Source organism: Scomber scombrus, chromosome 3 (assembly GCF_963691925.1).
Source record: "Scomber scombrus chromosome 3, fScoSco1.1, whole genome shotgun sequence".
Classification (NCBI taxonomy): Eukaryota; Metazoa; Chordata; class Actinopteri; order Scombriformes; family Scombridae; genus Scomber; species Scomber scombrus.
In genome coordinates, this window is record NC_084972.1 from 20,037,070 (window position 1) to 20,053,836 (window position 16,767).

The following is a 16,767-nucleotide window of genomic DNA, read 5'->3' on the forward strand; positions in this document are numbered from 1 at the left end:
AGTTTAATTTTGATGTTTGAACACACTGCCAACACATTTCCTCACACTGCATGTTACAGTTGGAGTGGTTAGTATTCCTCTGTATTTTATCAAGTTTGTTATGCCACTTTCCTCCTGTGCCTTGTCTACCCACATCCTGCCCAAAACACCTACCACAACCCCGCTGGCACAATCAGTCAGGGTTTGAATGAAATCGAGGGTGTGCAAACACTGAAATCTTGAAGTTTCTTAAACAAAGATTTTAGCAAATCATCAGTAGAAGAATGCCAGACAGGTTCTGTAGTTAAAGAATCCCCTCACCTTTTTTGATCATACTTTCTACATAGATTTTTGTCCTATAACATCATATTATGGTTAAAAATCAGGCCTTTATAAATCATATAATATTTTTGCTTTGTTTTTTATTCTTCAGGGCACATGGCCAAAGCATCTTCAATGCCTCAGCAGACCCCAGGCCAGAGGGTAGACACCTGTGTCAACTATGAGACATACTAGAAACTAAGAGACGTAGCAACATCTTTACAAAGATTCAAAATACACCCTTCAGTTGAAACAGTTACGCCTGACCATGGCTGTAACTGCAGCAAAGACAACTGCAAGTTTTCTCTCCACAACTGCCACAACCACCACAATCCCCTTCCTCTCGACGGGCACCAGCGCCAAAGACAATGTCACCTCAAGGACAACGTTAATGACTGTTACTATAACAACAAACGAGACCAGCTTCAACGCTACCACATTTCCGGAGGCAGTGATCGAGGGCTCGGGAATGGGAATGGTACTCGTACCCTTTGGCATCATCACTGTCATCGGCTTGGCAGTGGCAATAGTAAGATATCATTCCAGTATTCTCTCTAAAATTGCATTTGACTCAGTAGAAATATATTTTCTCTGCATGAGCTGGAAGGTGAAAGTACTGTGAGAGCTTTGTTGGATTCTGTATCCTCTATCATGTTATATTGTTATATTATTTATTATTAATTAATCTGTTTTATTTTGTAAATTAAAGTTTAGATAAGTTCTTTCTATTGATAACACAACTTCTCATTTTCATCTTTCTCCATCTTAGATGCTGTATATTCGGAAACGGAAGCGGTATGTTTTTAAAAAAATGTAATTGGTGATCTTACAACAAGGTATAAATCCCTGTTTTACAATACTGTTGATTGGACTCTGCTTCATTGTTTCTGTTCAGGTCATTTTCCTCAGTTTAACACAAAATACAGTGTTCATAGGACTGTGACTGATGATGTCAACAAACAATTTCTCACTTTTAAACCTCTTGTCATGCAGGTTGGAGAAGCTGAGGCACCAGCTCATGCCTATGTACAACTTTGACCCGGCCGAAGAACAAGATGACCTGCTGGAACAGGAACTACTGGACCACGGCCGGGATGGCAGCCTCTCTGGTCCCAATGCCAAGGTAGGCCAGAGAAAGTCTGGTAAAAAGTGTACAGAGGGGGTTTTTTTCTATATCCTCCCTTATTGAACCATTTATCTCACTGACAATGTTGCACCTGCTGGGTGTGTTGCAAAAGTTACTGTGGCTTGTGTAAGTTTTATGTTGATGTGTTTGCTGTAGATTTAAATGTCTGTCCATTTTAATGAGGTCTCTTTTTTTGCCATATTACTGTACTGTATTTTAGGCTGCTGATCTACGCTGTCAAAGTTTATTATTATCTGCAAAACTTTTTTTTTTCCTGTCATAATTTACTTCTATTTTCTTTTATTTCTTTTAAGTTTTGACAATGGCATAATGGTAAAAGGCAAACATGGTAAAGTATCATTGTGCGTCTTTTGAACCATCTTTCTAACCCTCTTTTTCCCACATATACTCCTATTTTTTCACGCTATCAATATTATAATATCTCAAACAAAGAGTAGTTTGTAATTGATTTTGGACACTAAAAACGTATTGCTTCATATTAACCAATCGGTAACAACTTACAAGCACAGATACGACAGACACCAATACACTCAAAGTCTTTATCTTTTAACCTACATCTGTGATATCTTTATCATCCTTTCCTTGTACTCCCAACTTACATTATTTTACATCATACAGTAGATTCTAGGGGCTGTTTGTATAAATAATACATGAGCACAAAAAGTGTGCAAAATACCACCTTTTGTGCTCATTTAAAAAAATCTAATGTAATATGTGTGTACTACATACACCATCACACCTTTAAGACCTCCAGTTGAGGGGATATGGTGACAAGTACAAAGGGATAAAGAAAAATATTATTATTTCTTGTGTGTGTTTTATACAGTATTAATGTGTTTTACGTTCATGTGTTTCAAATATGAACGTAGGCTGTGGCTATCACACTCCCCGGTTTTATTGAGTGTGGAAGTTTGAAGCATTATTGACTTTGGGAACAATAATTCAGCTCAAGCTTCACTTTATAACTTTTTTCCTGAGCTATCAACTGTACCTCACACATTATGACAAGTGAACCAAATTTATTACAACTGAATAAACTCCACTTACTTGTTGATGAAGACACAGAGACGCATTTGAAAACTCCAGCTCTATATCTACCTACACTATCTAAAGTGGTAGTTGAGTTTTTTTTGTCACACCCTTATTTACATTTTTTCTCTATATACATTCAATCATCCCCTTTGGTTGTATACATGTGGCCTCTGGTACTAACACATTTTCTCTGGTTTCAATAATCAATCACATTTTTAATAGTCAATGAAGTATTGATTTAGCTGTTTAGATGGTCTAGAAATGAACAAAACAGAAAGTTATTACACCGGGATGACTAGCTGTTATTACTATGGTTATTACTTCACGTCACTAACAGTTTTATCTCTCCTCTGCAGACTCTCACAACCTCCCAGGGGACCACGCAGAGGCCCAGTCGTCTGGTCTTCACAGATGTAGCCAAAGCTCTCAATGCTTAACGGCGCTCTTCCATTAGTTGATTTCTGTTTGCGGGGGGCCACTGCCTCCATTAAGATACCGTATGTCGCTCAGGAAGGAAAACAAAGAACTGTTTTTGGGAACAACTGGAGCTTCGGTTATTGATTTTATTACTACGACATAGTATGTGAAATGACAATGTTTTTCAAAATATGAAAAAAAGTTTGGGTGCATGTATGATAAGGGAAAATAATGGGAAGCATCACATATGATCTTGCACTGTTATCATTTGCCGCACAAATACAGTGTGATGCACTTTTCTTAAAATCATGTCCTGTCATTGTTACTGTTAAAATGTCTGATAACTTGTCAGTGAAGTTCCTTAGAGCTTCCTTATCTTCTTCCATGTTTGATAAGAGTGTAAATTTGTGTTATACTACTTGTGTGATCTTACGTCTCTGACCAGCGTGAACACTGGATGTTTGAGCATCCTTAAGTGAACTGTCTCCTTCCATCTGGTTTCTTCTTTATTGAGCAATGAAGGATTGTTCCAGTCTGTATACATTAAAACTATTTAAACTTATTTGAAAAAAAGTGGTGTTTTGTTGTACAAATCTACAGAGGAGAGTTGATATGTGTGATATTTTATTGATAAGCGATAAAGAAGCAGAATAACACAAATCACATGGTAAAGAATCATAACAAAATATATATCACAGGTTGGTGAGTTGTATTAATGAAGTGGATGAGGACACATCAATAACATAACTACAAAATGGTGTTAAGGCATAAAAGATGATTTCTCAAGTTACAGTTCAACTTCTCAATAGTTGAAAATGGATCAAGTACTGCATGTAACTACATCACTATCAGTAAGATCACAGAACAACGTCGTCCCCATATAGAGAGTAAATATCCAGACAGCTCATGTAAAAGAACAAACATTGACTCAGCTGTAGTTAAATTAAGAGGCACCCTTCAGGCTGACTACCATTCACTGCAGTGACATGGATGTAGTGAGATGAGATGAGTGGACTACAACAGTACTAGTTTGACAGTTATTTCAAGATTTCTTAAGGGAGCTCAACCCCTGCAAGCCTTCTACATTACACGGACCAGATCCAGATCGCCTGCAGTTCTGAGTAGGTTAGATACAATGAACCAAACATTTCCTCAGAGATGACCCAGGCTTGTTTGTTTTCAGAGGTAGTCCAGAGGGCAAAAAAAAAAAGTAAGTCAATGCAGTTAAACAAGAAAACATACCTTCTTGTGAATGAATTAAGATGTTCTGGCAGCAATTTAGTCAACAATGCTGAAATACATGAAAGTATTGAGACACAGCATATCATCAGTGATATATATTCAAGTCATAAGTGATGTGTAGTTCATGTTGGATTACTTAATGCCTACCACGCAAGTGGGACTGAATCTTTGAAGCATTTGCAATAATGGCTTGAGGCTGTCGGTCCCCCACCCCCACACACCACACACTCAAAAATGTGTTTCTTCTTTTTCCTACAGTTGAATGTATAAGCTTCACTGTGCACAACGATCTATGTGCAGAGTTTGACACTAGAAAGCTGTTTTCACACTCATCTGCTGAAAGTACAACATTTATCTGTGCTCATCGGGAATTTGATTTGATTTGTGACATCACAACTAGTTTGGAAGCCAATCCTGGTCCAAAACTCAACAAACACAAGTATGATGTGGAAACGTGAAGCCTCCAGTGTACAAACACTGAGAATGGACTTTACAGAAGATGTTTCCCACTTTGCTATAAAATAGTTAAACTTCTGAAATGAAATATATTTGCATATACATTGCTAATTATGATTACTTATGATTATATCATCCATCCATCTTTGCCACTGGTGATGAAGCTGGAACCAATCTCAGCTGACACAGGTCAGAGTCAGGGTACACCCTGGACAGGCCGCCATGTCAATCAAAGGGCTAATATATACTGTAGTAGAGAGACGACAACCATTCATATCTACAGGCAATTTAGAATCACCAATTAAACTAACTTGCATGCTTTTGGAAGTCAGAGTACCCGGAAAGAACCCACAGAGGCACAGGGAGAACATGCAAACTCCACACAGGTGGGCCACAGCCAGATGATAGCTTTGAACTCAGAACCCTCTTGCTGTGAGGCGCAGTACCAACCAATGGATCACTGCACATGACTTAAGCAATACAGATACAATAGTGCATGATTTTTATGTCTCACCCCCACACAGTAGAGGTGAGTGGAGTCTGCTCTGTGGTGTCAAAACCATTAAAAGATTATATTTTAAAAAAAACTTAACATGTTTTTTGTCGAGAATATGTCCCCATTACTCTGGCTGATCCACAGACTTTGTCAAGAGTTTTCATGTATTTCTTCAATAGAAAATAGTTCCATTGGAAACTGTTCACAATCAGGTTTATGGAGAATAATCAGGACATACTTTCTTAAAAAACCTTGTTCATTGTTTTTTTTGTTTTTTGTTTTTTAAATGATGTTTTTCAATGTTGTTTGCACCATAACATTTCCATTCACTCCACTGTATTGGGGTCTGCATGGCATGCTACCAGATGTAAGTGAGAACATATATTTTCTTTGTAATGTGGGTGAAATGACCCTTTAAAGTGAGGTTATGTAACTTTTGCAAGAAGATATGACACATTTCTTTTTTTGCTTGCACCTGCAAGAATGTGTGTTGATAGTTTTGCTGCTACAGCCTTACTTGGTCTGGTATGATTATCAGTTAATGGCAACTGAAAGAGCTGCAACAATTCTTCATTTAAATGTCCAACTATTAAATTAATCGCCAAATATTTTGATAATTGATTGATCATTTTGAGACTTTTTTTTATTTATTTTTTTTAAAGAAAAATTCTCTGATTCCAGCTTCTCTGCTGTGAATATTTTCTGGTTTCTTTAGTCCTCATGAATATCTTTGGATTATGGACTGTTGGTCTGGGGAAAAAAGACATTTGAGGATGTCAGCTTGGGCTTTGGGAAACAGAGATTGACATTTTTCACCTTTTTTCTGACATTATATGACATTAATTAATCAAGAAAATAATTGACATATTAATCAACAATGAAAGTAATTGTTAGTATCAGCCAGAGTAGCTAATGTTAGCACACTATAGATAAGTGTTGCGTTTATTTGTGCTACTGTTATGTTGACCGTTACCCCTTATTAGTGACTTGTGGCTACAGTGGCCACTTTTTCAGCAAAAGTTACACAGGCTCACTTTTAGTAGCCAAAGAGCAAAAGAGAAACTTGTGTCCTTTTTGTCTCTCAAACAAAGACAATAGCTACTGATGCAGTGTTTGGTATTCATTAATTGCCCACAGTTTCTTTGGCAAATTTCAAACAACTCTTGCTTTAAAGGTAACTTCCATCATTTTTCATGTACTTCAGCACTGTGTCGTTATTTGCTACCCTTCTATTCAAATCACATGAATTAAGAGTGTCACACATTAAATGTACAGTGTAAGAATCAGAAAATACATGATGTAGTAAAAATGAGAAAAGAGTAACAGACCCAAAAAAATTAAAAAATAAAACAAGTATTTCATGAAGAACTACACCCTAAAAAGCAAGTATTTCATCAAGTTGTTGTAAACTATTTGCTGCATTTTTCCCCAGGAGAACAAACAAAGTCTCAAATCGGTTTGAACAAATACAGTTTTTCTTTTTAAAGAAATGACACCGATGCTTTTATGTGTACACCAATAGTAAAATCCTCTGCTGGAGTGTAATGTCTGCTTGTGTGTGTTGGTGTGTAGGCCTGAAAAACCCTTATGCCTGTCTGTGTTGCATGTGTATACAGTAAGACAGTGTCTATGCCAATGCTGAGGGAGTGGAGAAAGATTACTTTGCTGGAGATCTTTTGTTTTTTTTTGTTTTTTTGTTTTCGTTACTGAGGTAGAATGAGAGATTAAGAAATTGAGGGTAACTGAGGTTTCAATGAGGTCTTTGTGTCAAGGCATACTGGTAATGTCAAATACAGATCAGAAATGCACAACAAACACAGCACAATAATTATTACTGAGTAGACTGAAAACATGTTCCTGAATAGTTTTGTACCTGAGGTTTCATTATGGTGTAAAAGCACTGTAATAATAAAATCCTGAGTGTGGTAAAATGACATGTCAACACTGTTGTTGACTTAAGTATATCTGAAGGTTTCTTTCCAAAATTAAGATATCCATTTAAACCTTTGGGATCGTTTTTCTTAAAACAGCTGCTGGTTGGAAAGGGGGGAAAAGGAATTTCATTGATGTTATTGACCATTTGATTAATCTTGACATTTTAGCTCATACAATCTCTTCATTTTTTTTCTGAGCAAAAAGAAAAACATTTTCCCAAATTGGATATTGCATTTTGAAATAAAACCATTCACATCTACTTTAATAATGACTTCAGCGCACCATGATAATATTGTAACATTGCTAAAAATGTCACTTTCTTGCTCCCATGTGAGGATTCATGACACCTGATTTAGAAACATGTTTCAATATAACGGTTCAGTTTGGTTCCTTTTTTCCTTAACCCCCCTCTCATTTTAGCCTGCAACCCTGTCCCCCCTCCACACGCACCCTCCACACACACACACACACACAAACACACACACACACACACACACACACACACACACACACACACACACACACACACACACACACACACACACACACACACACACACACACACACACACACACACACTGAGAGGTTCAGGAAAGCGTGCATCTTTAAAGGCACTGTTTGACATTTTGGGTAATTTGCTTCTTTCCTTTCTTACTGAGAGTAAGATAAGAATATTAATACCACGAAAAAAGGTTAGCTTAGCATTAAGACTTCAAACGGAGAGAATCAGCTAGACTATCTCCAAAGGTAACAAAATCTGCCTGCATTTCTAAAGCTTAAAGGCACACATCCCCTGTAAAACCCACAAATTGCCATTTTAACAATTTAAACAGATTAAACAGACAAGATATAACATGTTAATTAGTGAGCTTTAGTGGCGCTAAAAGACAGATATTGATATGTTAAGACATAGCCAGGCTGGCTATTTCACTCTCTTTCCATGCTTTATGCTAAACTAAGCTAACTGGCTGCTGGTGGTTGCGTCATATATATCTTACAGACATGAGAGTGGTATTAATCTGACTCTCTGCAAGAAAGCAAATAACCCAAAATGTCAAACTGTTCCCTACAACAAAAGCCCTATCCAAAGATCAAATCCAATCCAATGTTCACCCAAAAAATCCATGGTTGAGGAGAAGAAACCACTGTCTGCAATGATTTTGTGTGTGTGGGTGTGTTCCTGAATCCCCATCACAAATAGGAGTCAGATTGTACCCCTGTTTGTTTGAGGCCAAACCTTGAGGTAGGTAGAGAGGCATCCTATCTACTCCCCTTCCTCCTGTGCTGGGACCTGAGATGACGAGGGCTCAATCTGTGAGGGACCCTCCTCACCTTCTTCTGAAGGGCCCTGGAACAGCAGGGAACCAAAACCACTTTGTCACTTTGTCTGTTATTGTCTGATCTCTTTCAGTGTGGTGACTCATTATGCACTAAACTAATGAATCAATACTAGAAAGAGCATGAGAAAACAAGAATGAGCGTTACAATTTAATTGAGTGATAGCGTGCGAGAAAGTAGGTCCAGCTGTCAGACCTAGAAATGTGAGGAAGACGACGGTTATGTCAGGAAACCAAGAAGACAGAGGAAGAGAACAGTTAGATCAGGTTTCCCCTCTCTATATTGACTCATTCTTCCCCTTCATGTGCGTGCGTCTGAGAAAGGGAGTCTGTCTCAACGGTTTCAGTTCTTGAAGCAGCTTAAGCTCTTTGACAAACTGCTCAGTTGAGAGGATGCGATAAGGCAAACGGGGGGCATCAAGAGAACTGGCGCGTTTTGGTAAGAATAGTTGTGCAATCTGTTCATTCGAAACTGAGCAAGATGGCCTGAAGAAACAAAGTTTCCCAGAAACACTTGGTGAATATTCACTAAAACTGGATGCACAAAAGGATGTTCGGCGGTGTATCTGGGGATTTCAGCACTGCTATCTGTGCATTTTCAAGAACTCATCATTTGTATTTTCCAAGAACTCATCATATCCTCATCAAGTCAGTTTACGTAAAGGACACAGAACATATATACTGCTATTCACACTAAATGTGCCAACAGCATTTTTATATTTGTCTGATAACACATATTGTATTGGTTTATTTGTCACATACACATATATTATACATTGAGGTGTTTCTCACCCCAGTTTTATCAATGAGGGTAGGATAACACCTTTCAATATAAGGCACTGAATTCATTTTTTCTTGATATTTCTTACAAACTGGCAACTAAATGTATAGTAAAGTGCATTGGTTGAACTGGAATCATGTTGGGTCCTGAATGTAGTTTACATTTTAATCTCAGTGGTTAACAGAAGCAATTCATGAGGAGCAAAGTGAGATCATCTTTGCAGATCAGCACTGCTTTTACAAGGCCTACAGTGTAAATGTAACTAGTATTAGTCAAAAAGGTAAACTGGTGACACAAAATGAGATTTCTGTTGAACTGAAGCAGAAGTTTTGTTTCTCAACAGTTACAAACCTGTAGAGCTTCTCTCAGCTTCACTCTAATGTGATACTGGCTACTTTTAAATGAAAGGTGAAGAATAATTGAAGAAAGCATAGAGGCTTAAAATGTTTAATACCTTCTAATGATTCAATGATTCTGCAACAAACCCACAGATCACTTTGTTAGAATTTAGTCTGTTAGTTTTAAAATGTATTTAATAGACAAAACTCCAAATTACTTTTCAGCCAAGGGAACCTGTGGGTCAAAGAGCTACATCAAAACAAAAGTAGACCACTATTTTTCCTTTTAAAGATTTGATTTTCCTCACCTGCTGCTCTTCAGTTACTTCTTGAACTACTTTCTGTGGCTGTGGAAAGAAATGAAAAACTATTAATTAAACACAAAGGAAAAGCCGCCCTCACTGACTTTATACCTCTGGCATAGACATACACCTTGGAAGCTTTGGACATACAGTACCAGTCAAAAGTTTGGACACACTTTCACATTCACATCAATGGGAAAGTGTGTCCAAACTTTTGACTGGTATTGTACATTTACAATTATCTTCATAATGTCTGTAAAGTAACAAAGATGGCTCCATACCCATTTCCTTGGTCGCCCACGTGGTCGTCTCTCCCCAACAGGCTCTACTTTCTGAGAAAGAACAGATAGAGAGTTAAAAGGGGGGGGGGGGGGGGGTTCAGATTTTAAGAATCCTATCATACTGATCACAAACTGAGCTTTCAATTGAGTGCTGTAGTTTTGAGACTTTGGCAGCAGCCATGTTCAGTTACTCATGGTTCTAAAATACCATACCATTTCTTTGAGGAGCAACTGAGGTTTTGTACTATGTATTGCAGTAATAACGAAAAAGGTATCTGGGAAAATGCGGACTCGGTTGTAGAAGTAGTGACAAGCTGTGATCTTTGTCAACAACTACATCAGAACTACACTCTTTGGTGATAACAGGGACAGACACATTATCCCATTAAAACGTGTTTATGTGAACACAAATGAAGACAGGCTTCCTACACAGTTTCCATTTCAAGCTTCCATAGTTTCCCATACTCAAATTCCCTGACTTCCTGGTTGATTTCAGACCATATTTGACATCTGAGTACAAATAGCCTGATGTTTATTGTGTAAATTAAATGTTTGTGAATTCATTACTAGTTGTGGGTACTGTGACAAGGCTCTTACAATGGCCGACTTCCCCATGTTGGAGATGTCAATTGATTTTACACAAAGTTTGTATCTAGCTTACTTTTTCCCATCAGGAATCCTTAGACAACCAGAATACTTGCATTTACCCATTGTGGCCGTTCACTCGCAGAAAGAGTACACAGAAAGTTGGACTACATCCCGCTGTCAAACATCTCTGCCCAAAAAGGAAAAAAACTAACTGGTGCTACCTATTCTTGTATTATTTTCCCTTAACATACTGAATAAATAATTTTATATTATTGTTCCACTCATATTTTTTGGTCTCTTTTATAAATACGTTGAAATGGCGTTGAGCGCAACTATAAATGTATGGCTTCCTTACGCAGAAAAGATAGACCGTTTACTTTTCTGACAACTACATAATTGCATAATTCATAAAAGTTCAGAGAAGCTTAATATTTGGTTATCTGTGACACTGTGTATATACGCAATTCAAAGATATTGATGCATTTTCTTTCAAACTAATTTGATCGTGGATCCGGTGTTGGTACAGTTATACGGTGCTTTTGTCAGAGTTGTTTTCCTGGCTGTGACATACAGGTTTAGAGGCAGCTCGACATAGAAACTTGCATTCAACAACATCAAGCTCACACTGGCCAAAGCTCTCCCACACAGTAGTAAACATGTCAGCTATAGTTTAGGAAACAGAATAGGGGCAATAGACTGGAAAAGCAAATATTTTCCATACTATCTTTTTTTTCTTTCCGTACTTATCCAGACCTGGAAATGAGTAAAATCAGATTCTATACTTCCCAAACTGCATAGAAACCCTGTGAGGACCTCTACAGCAACAGTAAAGTACTATCAAATACTATAACAGCAAAATATGTACAATTAAGTATACATGTTTATGGCATATTTAATTTTTATATCCGACTGACCTGAAACAGATCTCTTATTTTTAAGATTTTGAAAACACAATGGATTTTGATGATTGGTATGTCTAAATGTTATATATCATTACTTTTGGAATAGCATAAAAATGGTCATTTTGTCTTTTAAATCATATTAAACACACATGCAAATACATAAGCTATACGTTTTTTAAGGTATTACCTACATCCATATAAGGATGATGATCTGGATCAGTCTTGTAAGATACTTTACTTCAGTACAAAGTACAAATAATTCAGTACAAGTCCTGCTGTCAACATTTTACTTCAGTTAAATCAGACAAGTATTATCAGCTAAATATATTTTGGTATTGTAAGTAAAATACTTAACCCAAATACTACAAAATGTCACATTTTAGTGATGTAGCTGGTAGAGTTGGAGCTTATTTCAACTACTTAATACTCTATTCAGTGTATAATCTATAATGTTTTATAAGATAATGAAATCTTTGCATATAAAATCCAAATCTGCAGGTAACTACAGCTGTCAAATGTGTAAATGTAGTTTAATGAATGCAGTAAGACACACTTTTTTAGTTTTAAATATTAGAGGAGAAGAAGTATAAAGTAGCATGAAATGAAAATACTCATGTAAAGCAAAGAGTAAATTTACTGAGGTACTTTCCACCACTGTATAGCAGACATGATGTCTTTTAAAAATGTTATAGTGACAGTAATCAGTTTTTTAAAATTCTGTGTAAGACAATCTTTCATTCCTTACAACAATAATAACCACATCCTTCTTTTAAACAATGACCAACAGGCTGATGCATGAGACATAAATACTGCACTGATTTAATAACAGCTTATGTTTTCTCTGTTGTAAACTGACATTTGCCCCTTTGATGACTGTTACAGTGTCCTACTAAATACATAAATCTTTGCATTTCAGGATATATCACTTGGAAAGCTCTCAGATGCACTGGTACATGTAATGCAGATTCACTGCAAATGTTCAAAATGTAGATGGTTCTGCCATCAATTATAAGTCAATTATGTTTTATGTTGTCCAAATAAGAGTTTTTGAGATCCTTCCCAAGTGAATACTTTACCATTAAGCACAATAGGCAACTGCATAGGGCCCCTCAAAGCTTTAGATTCATTATAATGCCCTGATATAAAAACATATACAATTTTTCTACATATATACATGTACTGAAACTTACAAAACTCCCTCAATGTGCCTCTTGCGACCACAGCGCGCCTAAACACATGTGGCTAAGGATGCCGAATCGGAATTTCATGCAGTTCAACATAATATTAAACTGTGAAACAGAGTCATCACAGTATGCATTTGTAATGAAACAATGAGAGGTAAAGTAACTCGTTAATTGTTAAACTCCCAAAGATAATCTCCTCTTTTGTTGCTCCTCCTGAGACAACTAGCATGACCAGTTCGTAATGTTTGCCTGCTGCATTGACTCACTTAGGATATGATGGGAGCACCCCCCATCACTAATCCCCTAAGCACTCATTAAAACAGAAAAATATTACAGAAAACAGCATTAAAAGAAACTGGGGAAAAGAGAAAGAGGCAACTAATGGCCTTAAGAAAACTGCTTTCAGGTGGAGTATTTGGATCCTTAAAGGAGCAAATTGTCAAATTTCTTACTATTTTACATAATGTAGTAGTTTAATCTATAATGATGCATTATATTCCATAAGTTATGTACTTATTACTTATTATTTTACTACACTTATCTGACACTTTGCAACAGGTTACTGCTGATTCAAAGTTTATTCACAATGTAATTGTGCGGTGTGTTGTGTCTTGTGTTTAAATGTAGGTACACTCTGTTGATTATAGTTATGTTTCTTATACTAGAGCAAAATGTTATATGCAGGACTATGTGTGACACTGATAGTTTTAGTTAAATAAAACTTTTCAGATGGCGAAAGGATGAAAAAAGGCACAACGAGTTTTCCTAAGGGCCCCCAAAGCACTAAATCTACCACTGGTGAGTCCAACTTTTCAATTTTTTCAATTTCTTGTGACAACTAAAGTGCCTAAATATAATTTACCCAAAAAGCTCTTTAATGTAAACTGTAGCACTATACTGCAGTATTATGGTGCTGTTACAATTCTGAAATATAAGTTCAAATGAATATAAAGTGTCTTTCTGATCAGTTCAACCTTCAGTGCAGTTTTGGGGCCTTTGTTCTTGCTGCCTTTTGGTCGTCCTCTTGGTCGCTTTGGAGTCGGTGGTCCAACAGGCTCCTGTAGAGAGACATCACATTTGAAACCACAAAAAAACAGTGAAAAACAACTGTTTGCATGATCTGTCTTCTACAGTGAGGAGGCGTCTTCACATAATCAACTCTAGCTTTGTTTGTCAGGATACATTTTTATTGTTTCAATTAGATACTTAATTATTTAAGGCCATGGAGAGGGTTTATCAAATTCATCCTGACATCCTACCTGCTGCTGTTTCCGTGGCCGACCCCTGCCCCTGCGCTGAGGCTCAGGAGGTGACTGGGCAGTGCTTGGCTGGGGAGACGGCTCTTTGGTCCCACTGTTACTCATGCCTATGTCTGTCCACCTGCTTCAAAGAGTGTGGGCATCAAAGGCTGGAGGAGCGGCCTCGTGGGCTTGCAGAGTAGAAGACCTGAGTATCAGGAGCTGGAGCTATGTGCAAAGAAAGATAAAAAATGACTACTTTTGAATGCATATGTGCAGCAATCATCTTAGAAGTATTTAGGATGATTGGATACACTACTATATGAATTCAAATGATCTAATTCCTGCACAATTATCACAGCTTGGTCCAATCTGTGCTTAATGGATCATTCAGAATCACACTGGACCCCTTTTCAAGCACAGGCGTGGGAACAGCTTATACATAAGCCTTGGCACCAGGTTCATCGGAACACAGACAGGGGTCTGGCAAACGCAGGGAAACATGAGAATGGTGTGCAGTAACTAAAAGTAGCACAGGTATTCACAACTCAATCTACCATCTGTCCTCTGCGAGGTATTTCTCAATGGGTTTGTGCATGTTGTAGGCGTGCTGATGCTGCTACAACTTAAACTTATGGTAGTTAATTAAAACAAAAACCGAAAGTAACATGTAATGCCTTAATGGAAAGAATGACACAATATGACAGTTAAAACATCTGAGTTTATAGGCTATGGTGAACTTTGGAGGTGCAATAATTAGCTGCAAAAATAAAAGAATTAATAGATCAATAATGTCATTTTTCCCCTCTGGTTCCAGCTTTTTAATTTGAGGGTTTGCTGCTTCTTGATAGGATAGTCAACTGAATATCTTTAAGTTTTTGACTTTTGGTCATAAAAAAACAAGACATTTAAAGACATTACACTTGAGAAAATTGTGATATACATATTTCAGAATTTTTTCTTGCATTTCATGAACCAAACTAATTAAGAAAAAGGTCAGAGCAACCTGCTGAGGCCTTTTTAATCTGTTAATTGTTTAGTCTATAAAATGTGGAAAACTCCAAGGTGAGATTTTCAAATTGCTTGCTTTGTTTGATCAATAGTCCAAAACCAACAGATGTTCAGGTTATTATCACAAGACAGGAAAAGTTAGCAAATCCTAACATCTGAAAAGCTTAGACTGAAGGAAATGTTTAGCATTTTTGCATTAAAAGCGTCTGAAACGATTAAAACATTAAATCCACCATGTAGTTCTAGATAAATTACCAGTTAGTCGATGGAGTAATCGGTTGACGGACTAATTATTCCAGCTCTAGTTAGTGAAGTTACATTGATGGCACTACTATGCAATAATACTATAAACATAGTATATTTCCCGGTGACCACTTCACTTGACTAATTGACTTTGTGTTAACACAGTAAACAGCATATATCTGCTATAAATGGCTGTTGGTCATGTCCCAAGGTGGTCGTTTACCATAAAGTCGAGCTCTGAGAGGACCGTGCCAAACACTAATTGCCAACACAGCCTATCAAAACGGCCGCACAGAAGCAGGAAGTCAGAGCAATTTGAGAAATCTACGTCCTCGATGAAACGATTTAAAGCCAAACAAGACGCACGGCGTCGTCTCGTCGCTTATAAACTCCTTTTGGAGTCATACAACAAGCGTCCTGCACTTTCTCCTGCAGCGGCGGAGCAGCCCGTCCGCTCAACTCGTATGTGTTTGGCAGTCAAGAACGGGACTGAATGTACTTTTTGCATATGGGCGGCAATTGCAACCGTAAAAACACATTCTTCTGCAGCCTTTAAGGACGGTGCGTAAAGCGCTCCTCCAAGGAAAAACCGCGACGGCTCTCTGCACCGAGCAAAAGCTTCCGAACTCGGTTGTGTACTGGCACACGTTAACGCCAAAACAACAGTCGAGGCCATCAGTGTTTTAAAGCGTAAAGTCGGCGCTCACTAACACTACATCCCCCTGCTTCCATCACTTGCGCAATCGATCTCAAATGTCTTGGCTTTCTTGGTGATAACAGGTCTGCCGAAATGGATGAACCAAGTGTTAGTAGAGGAGCTGCAAAAAAACTTTATCACGAAGGACAAAAGGCAGGGAACACAGGTGCAAAAGCTCTCCTTTGAAAGCAGCCCGAACATACATACTACATACATACATGCAGGCTATAGTAGTCTCCATGTTGAGGCTCAATAGTCCTGTTCATGCAGGCAGCGCCAAATGCAACACAATCAATGCAGAGAGACTGTTAAACTTACCTTGAGTCGGTTTGCAGTTTTACCTGGAAGTTCACACAGTCAGCCTAATGTGCTCCTGCACAACTATGAAAATCTTAGTGTATCGACCGTCTCATTGGCTGGAATGAAAGGGTAATCTCTCTCTCTCTCTCTCTCTCTCTCTCTCTCTCTCTTCTCTCTCTCTCTCTCTCTCTCTCTCTCTCTCTCTCTCTCTTTCTCTCTCTCTCTCGCTCTCCCTCCCTCCCTCCCTCTCTAATCGGAAATGTGTGTGATCCCCCTAGACGTCCAGTCACGAATACCCCAGTTGCAGTATAATGGGGGGTTGTAGTTGAGCAGTATGCATTGCATACTTTCTCTATTAAAGCATGTTTCAAGAAAGAAGAGGGTAGGAGGGTTGAAACAAGGACCCCGCCCCGAAAAGCCCACTGGACCCACCCACTTGAGAGGGAGAGAGAAGGAGATGGAGAGAGAGAGAGTGAGAGAGAGAGAGAGAGAGAGAGAGAGAGAGAGAGAGAGAGAGAGAGAGAGAGAGAGAGAGAGAAA

General features: G+C 38.0%; 2 protein-coding genes across 3 annotated transcripts; one reads left to right on the top strand and one right to left on the bottom strand.

Annotated features, from left to right (window-relative positions):
- The first annotated feature begins 561 nt into the window (after positions 1 to 561).
- si:ch211-161c3.5 (uncharacterized protein C3orf18 homolog) lies at positions 562 to 3,402 on the top strand. Its single transcript, XM_062416255.1, has 4 exons — positions 562 to 829; positions 1,070 to 1,095; positions 1,294 to 1,423; positions 2,836 to 3,402. Exons 1-4 carry the CDS (start codon positions 569 to 571, stop codon positions 2,914 to 2,916), a joined length of 498 nt encoding a protein of 165 aa, XP_062272239.1. The 5' UTR covers positions 562 to 568; the 3' UTR covers positions 2,917 to 3,402.
- A 4,135-nt stretch (positions 3,403 to 7,537) lies between these two features.
- si:ch211-161c3.6 (high mobility group AT-hook 2b) lies at positions 7,538 to 16,367 on the bottom strand. 2 transcript variants are annotated; one of them, XM_062415712.1, is made up of 6 exons: positions 16,246 to 16,367; positions 13,998 to 14,204; positions 13,713 to 13,796; positions 10,065 to 10,115; positions 9,790 to 9,828; positions 7,538 to 8,373 (listed from the first exon to the last, which is right to left on the bottom strand). In XM_062415712.1, the coding sequence occupies exons 2-6, from the start codon at positions 14,100 to 14,102 to the stop codon at positions 8,290 to 8,292; spliced, it is 363 nt and encodes a 120-aa protein (XP_062271696.1). In that variant the 5' UTR covers positions 14,103 to 14,204; positions 16,246 to 16,367; the 3' UTR covers positions 7,538 to 8,289. The 2 variants fall into 2 exon arrangements, with proteins under 2 accessions (XP_062271696.1, XP_062271695.1); XM_062415711.1 differs by lacking the exon at positions 16,246 to 16,367 and having other exon boundaries at positions 13,998 to 14,653.
- Between the last annotated feature and the right edge of the window lie 400 nt (positions 16,368 to 16,767).

Excerpts from the sequence above, each read along its gene's own strand:
- si:ch211-161c3.5 (XM_062416255.1), top strand. The coding sequence starts at position 569 with ATGGCTGTAACTGCAGCAAAGACAACTGCAAGTTTTCTCTCCACAACT. Across the intron at positions 1,096-1,293 it reads TATATTCGGAAACGGAAGCG|GTTGGAGAAGCTGAGGCACC; the intron begins GTATGTTTTTAA and ends CTTGTCATGCAG. Across the intron at positions 1,424-2,835 it reads TCTCTGGTCCCAATGCCAAG|ACTCTCACAACCTCCCAGGG; the intron begins GTAGGCCAGAGA and ends TCTCCTCTGCAG.
- si:ch211-161c3.6 (XM_062415712.1), bottom strand. The coding sequence starts at position 14,102 with ATGAGTAACAGTGGGACCAAAGAGCCGTCTCCCCAGCCAAGCACTGCC. Across the intron at positions 13,797-13,997 it reads GGCCACGGAAACAGCAGCAG|GAGCCTGTTGGACCACCGAC; the intron begins GTAGGATGTCAG and ends GTCTCTCTACAG. Across the intron at positions 10,116-13,712 it reads GCCCCAAAACTGCACTGAAG|AAAGTAGAGCCTGTTGGGGA; the intron begins GTTGAACTGATC and ends GTTCTTTCTCAG.